This window comes from Parasteatoda tepidariorum, chromosome 4 (genome assembly GCF_043381705.1).
Source record: "Parasteatoda tepidariorum isolate YZ-2023 chromosome 4, CAS_Ptep_4.0, whole genome shotgun sequence".
In the NCBI taxonomy this organism is placed as follows: Eukaryota; Metazoa; Arthropoda; class Arachnida; order Araneae; family Theridiidae; genus Parasteatoda; species Parasteatoda tepidariorum.
The window spans coordinates 11,720,883-11,728,195 of NC_092207.1; the positions used below are offsets into that span (position 1 = coordinate 11,720,883).

At 30.3% G+C, this 7,313-nt stretch overlaps 1 protein-coding gene across 1 annotated transcript in view; it reads left to right on the forward strand.

The window, feature by feature from the left end:
• The window catches only part of LOC107441857 (acyloxyacyl hydrolase), a gene marked incomplete in the record, with an annotated part of 29,054 nt that extends 22,004 nt beyond the window's left edge, over positions 1-7,050 (forward strand). The window contains 6 exon segments of the mRNA XM_071179422.1: positions 406-480; positions 2,109-2,184; positions 3,374-3,589; positions 5,725-5,821; positions 6,096-6,172; positions 6,707-7,050. Of these exon segments, the coding sequence (XP_071035523.1) occupies positions 406-480; positions 2,109-2,184; positions 3,374-3,589; positions 5,725-5,821; positions 6,096-6,172; positions 6,707-6,835 (670 nt within the window).
• Positions 7,051-7,313: the final 263 nt, after the last annotated feature.

The following is a 7,313-nucleotide window of genomic DNA, read 5'->3' on the forward strand; positions in this document are numbered from 1 at the left end:
CTCAGCTCAGTCGACGCTGCGGACTCGCAAGTATTTCATCAAACATGTAAAATGATTGGCGCTTTCATACGCTACGGATCGACGGTAGGCCGATATTCATTGTGTTTGAATGAATTGTGAAAACGTTGAATAGAACAATGTTAAAAGCACGCTTTCGCATAATATATGGTGAAAATCGACACGGTAAAGAAAAAATATATAGTTTTCGAAAAGGTAAATTAAGCACTTTTTAAAAACACCCGAGGAAAAAAGCACCTTTAAGGGCTTTGAAAAAATGAAAATCGAAAATAAGCAAATTTAAGCACTTTTTAAAAACGCTAAGCACCGTGTATATATAACACAAATATGATATTGAATGCTAGAAGAGTAAAAATATTTCTAATTTGTATTTTTATTTTTTTTCAGTATTGCTAGAAATCCCTCATCGGATAAACCAGCTGTAGTGTTTTATGGAATGATGGGAAATGATGTTTGCAATAGGTAAGGAATGCATAAATCTCATTTGAAAAATATCAGGTATTTGAAATCTTACATCGCCAGTTTATTATAGTTTTTAATCATACTGGCTTCATATAAAAATTAATTCAGAATTTTCTATAAAATTACTACATCGAATATAATTTTTTTTTTACACTCTACAATTGAAGTGTACCTACAAATTAGTATGATAAAGTTTCGAAATTTAATTGGATTAAAATGAATAATTTTTCAAAAAAAACAAACAAACATTTCTTTCAGCTTTTTCGAAAGTTATTGTAAAGTTAAAAGCTTTATTTGGGTAAGTTTTTCCCTTTAAACCTTTAAACAGATTGCAAACATAAATTTAAAAAAAAAAAAATCAACGACGTAAAGTTTAAAAACTAAAACTCTAATAAAAACAATCTTAAAATTTGCACCATCAAAAAGAAAATCTGAGGAAAACTACATCCATCTTAACAAAAGATAGAACATCATCAATGCTGAAGATATTTTTGTAGAAACACATACATAATCTTTCTAAAATATATAACTTTTTCAGTAATTTTATTTCATCTTCTTCAATATTATTAACACGAAGAAAAACTAATACCTTACAACAGAATAATCGGTCTTGTTTCATGCTGATACATTGTTTACTCTCTATATTTATGAAATTTAGAGGCTTAAACAGAACGTCACATAAGTAAAGATAAGAATTAAAACTTATAGCAGCATTTGATAACCGTTTTTCCCAGTTAGCGAAATATGATAAAATGAAATATTGTTCATACCTTTTCCGACATAAAAAGTTCCAGAAAATTTACTTAATGAGTTATAGTACCTCAATAAAATTAAACAAAATTTTATGTCCACGTCAAAAATCGATTCCCCCCCCTCCCCTTAATCGGATAAAATATTCCTATTTAAGTTGCAAGTGCTTTTGAATTCACGAATGCTTTTGAATTCATAAAATAAACCTAGATTTCACAAAACCCAAGAGACCATTAAAATAAGCTAAAAAATGGAACTTTGGAGTCGTAACTAAAAATTGAATAGTTAAATTCCTGGATGGGGTAAGTTCTTCTGACATATATCCTCACACTGTGGCTTTCATCAAATAAACATCTCGGGTTTCTTAGCAAGGAAAGGAAACAGTATTCTTCAAATAAGTGATAATCTCATACTTTTTCATACTGCAAGAGAGACCAGTAGAAAATTCAGTTGGAAAAACTTTTTCTAGCGATGTTATTAAAAGGATAATAAAAAAATGTGCACATTAAATAAGTTTTGGACATTCCTAGAAAGAAATTAGTTGCTGCCTACTAGCCACGATTGTCTATTATAACATCTGCATCTGATAAACATCATTCTAAACCCAATTTGAACATTTTAGAATATATGAAATGGGTGCTTTTGACGCGAATCGTTACTTTACTCTTGATGCTGTCTTTTAAGAGGATAGACACACATTAGATTCTATAGACTACATTCTAGACTGACTTGGCACCATTTGTGTATTGTTATTATTAACTTTTTATGTTTTTCCCTTGATTTTTTAAAAGTTGCCTTTGTAATCTGCCATTAAAAATAAAAAAAAGTTCTTATGATATTTAATTTAATGACATAATCTGGCTTTATTACCCTCGCAGGTGGATGAGCTCTTTGGATGACCTTACTACCCCTGAAAAGTTTAGATCTAACGTCATCGCAACGCTGGATAAATTAGTAAGTATATATATATTTCCATTTTAAACCCCCCAAGTGAAAGCAGATTATCTGTCTTCATAAGGTGAATGGCGGAAATCCATAAAGATATAGCACCTCGCATTAAATGCTCTCTGACGCAAATTAATTTAACGAAAAATAAATAGATCGTTTTATTTAAAATGAAATAAAAATCGCATTTACTAAAACTGCTTAAAAATGGCGAAATACGATTTATAAGGCCACCTAGTTTCTTGAGGCTAGGTGATCACCTTCAGCTGAAAAACATGGCACACTCTAAGCGGACGGACGAGTTTGGACTCTATGTTCGCACGCAACATACCTCAATGGACAACTAATCAAATTTTCATTTTGTGACATAGCTAAGTTGACTCTAAACCGAACTAAAAGCCAAAACGTAAATATTTTCCTCGTAATGCTGCTTCATCATTGCTCTCTCTATATATACATAAATTATATTTATATATATGTGTGTGGGGTGAATAGTTTTGATCTTGGCATAAGTCAGAGTGAGTAAACCAATCAACACCTTCATTCCTCCATTGCACCCCCCATTAGAAATGTGCTCTCCCTTGTTACCATAGCAGCAAACAGCCCTAGACTGTTAGTCTGGAGGAGTTCTTCACAAAGCAGCACAATACCTCTTTCCTTGCTTCAGAGATCACTTTACTTATGAGGTTAACATAAACATTCAAACCCAAACAGTTAACCCTTTGCACTCCGAGTACTTTTAAATGTTGTTTGATCTAATATCAGCACTATTGCCTTCACAATATAGTACAGTAGGGAACCGATTATCCGGAACGATCGGGACCATCGCTATTCCGGATAACTGATTTTTCCGGTTTTCTGAATCGCTACNCATTCATACATATCTGAGTACTTGACATCATTGTGGTATTTACCAATGGGGTGTATCTTGTCTCCCATTGTGTTGTAAATGAAACTTCCATTCACTAAGCCAATCAGCATTACGTGGCTGTTTGATGGTAATATGGAGTTCTGTGCAAAACAATTATTTTATTATCTCATATTCTTTAACTAACGTGAAGAAAAAAAGAAACAGAATGAGTACTAGAATTAATATCCATGTGAATCAAACGGATATTAATTCTAGTACTCATTCTGTTTCTTTTTTTCTTCATGTTAGTTAAAGAATATGAAATAATAAAATAATTGTTTTGCACAGAACTCCATATTACCATCAAACAGCCACGTAATGCTGATTGGCTTAGTGAATGGAAGTTTCATTTACAACACAATGGGAGACAAGATACACCCGATTGGTAAATACCACAATGATGTCAAGTACTCAGATATGTATGAATGGTTCAACTGCATGAGGATAGGACCTTGCTATGGATGGATGAACAAGAACGAAACTATCAGGCAAGCCACTACTCAGGTAAACACTTTATTTCATTTCATGATGCCCTTATTAAAAAATAAAAAATGTATTAATATTAATAAGGGCATCATATTTATAATTAAATTTATTATTATAACATTTTTTATAATTATTATATAGTAATATTACTTATTATTAATTAATAATAAAATTTATTATTATTAGAAGGGTGCATTTTTATTTTTAAGAGAAACTTACAATATTCAACTGAATTCTGGTTAGCTTTTCTATAAATATTTTTTTTTATTTTATAACAAGTAAAGCGTAGTCAAATCTTACAACAAAAAAATAAACACCTTTTAAGTACTTTTTAAGCAATCAAAAAATATTTTTAAGCACTATATACTTTAACAAAATGCAAAATTATTTTCAAAGATTACATGATCCTGATAAAATAACTAGTTTCTGATAAAGAACTCTTTTCTGGATTATATTAGCCGCCATAAAAAGATCGAGAGATTTTTCGGATAGTTATTAGAGGGGGGGGGGCGGAAATGAAGCCTGAAATTGAGAATATCTTGAAAAATGCAGCAGAGTTGCACATGAGAGTGCAATAATCTCTTCAAACCCTGCTCAGTCGACGCACACGTGGAACCACAAGTTTTTCATCAAACATGCAACATGATTGGCGCTTTCATACGCTATGGACCGACGGTAGGCCGAAATGCATTGTGAAAAAGTTGAATAGAACAATGTGAAAAGCACGCTTTTGCATAATATGTTGTGAAAATCGACATGGTAAAGAAAAAATCTAATTTTCGAAAAGGGAAAATTAACCACTCTTTAAAAACACCCAATGAAAAAAAGCACTTTTAAAGGCCTTTAAAAAACAAAAATCGAAAATAAGCACCTTTAAGCACTTTTTAAAAACGCTACGCACCATGTATATACGGCATTGAACAGACGACCCGATTTTAAGTTTTCAACAATCAATTTTCAGCTCCATAGCCTTGTAATTATGAACCCAATCTAGAAAATAAAAGTAACTCATGGATCAAACATTGGTACTAACTAGCCTCTGAGGAGGAATTTTTTCATGGAACTAACCCCGATTTGCATTTTAAGCAGAGGAAAACCATGAAAACTTCCAATGGTTAGCCCGACGGTAAGAAGGTTCTAACCCGAAATCCGTCAACACCGAGGTTATTTTACATCAGCACTCGGGTTGACGAGAGTAGAAAGATCAACTGTAAGACTGAATTCGTTTCAACCGGTTATCTATGGATTTCGAACAAGGGTCACTTCATTGGGAGATGCCATAGCTCGTTTATCTTTTCTGCAAATAATGATTGTAGTTTTAACTGAAACTTCTTGGGAACTGAAAGGCATTTCAAATATACGCTTTATGAAAAACTTGCTTTTGCCATAGACAATGCAAAAGTTGATGTAAACTACTGTTGTGGTAAAGATCGTCCAATATATTTTTTTAGAATCCTAGTCAAAAATGAAGAAAAAACAACTTAGGCGTCATAAATTAATATTTAAGTGAAAATTAAAAAAAACTTTATCATGCTACGACCAATCATTAAAGTCGAGGAAAGAGTGAGCAGGATTTTAAAAATTAAAAATCGGTTTAGTATAGAGGGAGCAAATTAATTTGCTATTTCAACAGCCTTTAGCTAACTAAGAGAATTCATTAGCCTTATAGGTTAATTGTCAAATAAACTAGTTTAAAATTAATTGAATCTCTCCTTTGCTGTTATTGATCTCAATAGTGATTGGACATAACTGAAAAACAATTTTTTTCTCCCATTTTAACTTAACTATTAATTTGAGACCCCTAGTGTGCATAAATTTTTTACTATATATTTTAAAGAACTCTCAAAATATATATTGATTATAGTCATAATAGGGAACACACTACAAATACAAAATATTTACATAATAACCTTAACATGTGTTTAGAAGTTAGCAAGTCTTTACTCAATCATTGATTTAGTGAGCTCTTAAAAAATAGAACCAATTAAAATTAAACTTTATGATCCCTACATACTCCTATTTTTATGAATTGAAATATAAAAATTACAGCATTCCAAAATAATACTTATTGAAACAATGTATAGTTTGTTTCTCATTTCATTCATTCTTGGCTTTAAATGTATGAATTAAAGTCTATGTATTTTTATACTTAGAGATCTGTTGAATTGACAGAAGTTCTTAAAGATATTGCAGCAACAAAGAAGTATGACAACTTCAAGATTCATTTTCTCAGAAATCCAATGGTACAAGGTAAAAAAAAAAAAAAATTCCCCTTCAAAATACAACTATCTAGTTAAACATTGAATAATTTTTTATTACTTTATTCTAAAATAACTGATTACTCAAGTATGAAATTCTAATTGAAAAAATATGCTAATTTTTAATTTATTAAATTCTATGTTTTTATATGTTAATTCTATGTTTTATATGTTAATTCTATGTTTCATATGTTAATTCTATGTTTTATATGTTAATTCTATGTTTTATATGTTAATTTAATGTTAATTACATTCTTTTATTGCAGTGATAGAGCAGTGGGAAAAAGAAGGACACGAATTGTGGAGATTTTTAGAGCCTGTAGACAGTCTTCATCCCGTGCAGGTAAGAATATAACAAATAAAAATTGGCAGGTGACAAAGTAAAGTATGTACTATAAACATACATAAATATTTTCATACAAATGATGCCAATACAGATGAATTAAATCAGTCAGATAATGGAAACGGCTAGAACTAGTACATAGTTATATGATTGGGATGAGCTCATGTGCAGCTTTATTGTCCTTGATTACGATCACTGAACATTTTGGCGTCTACAATATCTACTTTTACTAATTAAAAAAAACAAACCACGAGAGCTAATTAAAAAACATTCATAATTCATTGCTACTACTGAAAAAAACAATTAGTTGTATTCTATATTATAAAGAGCTTATTATTTTTTTTGTACTTTTCTGAGTACACTAAATTAAAGATAAATACTAAATGACATAAAGAGTATAAACATAAAGTAGAAAATAACATAAATAGTTTTGTCATTAATATTCTGAACATTATAGTGCTGGTTAAAAACTTTAATTTTTTATTTTATTTAATATATTTTCTTTAACAGAACTTAATATATTATCTTTAACAGGAAGTTCTACCGCTGATTACACAAGCTATGTGGAATGAAATTGCTACTAATTATCCAGAAGTTCTAGGTCAGATAAATCCAAACAATCATGTGATACAATCTGTTTTTGGAGACCAGGGTGGACACTAACAGCTAATGTGTCAATCTCATTTGTAAAATATCGACTTCAGTCATTACTTGGATAAAAAGACTCATCTCTTTCCATTAACACGCATTTTTAACTCTTACATCAATATTTATTTCACACATTTTTCATGAAGATACACTCATAAAAACTTTGTATTTTTGAGAAGAAAAAAAAATGTATTAATTTACAGAGTACCAATAAAGAGATTTTAATTGAACTTGGAAATTTTTTAAATGTTTATTAGATTTGAGAAGAAAAAAAATGTCTAACAGACTGCGCAGCCAAATCTTTCAACAAAAAATAAGCACCTTTTAAGTTCTTTTTAGGCACTCAAAAAATATTTTTAAGCACTACATACATTAACAAAATGCAAAACAATGTTCAAAAACTTTAGGTGATCATGAGAAAATAACTAGTCTCTGATAAAGAACTCTTTTCTTGATTATATTAGCCGTTATAAAATGATCGAGAGATTTTTTG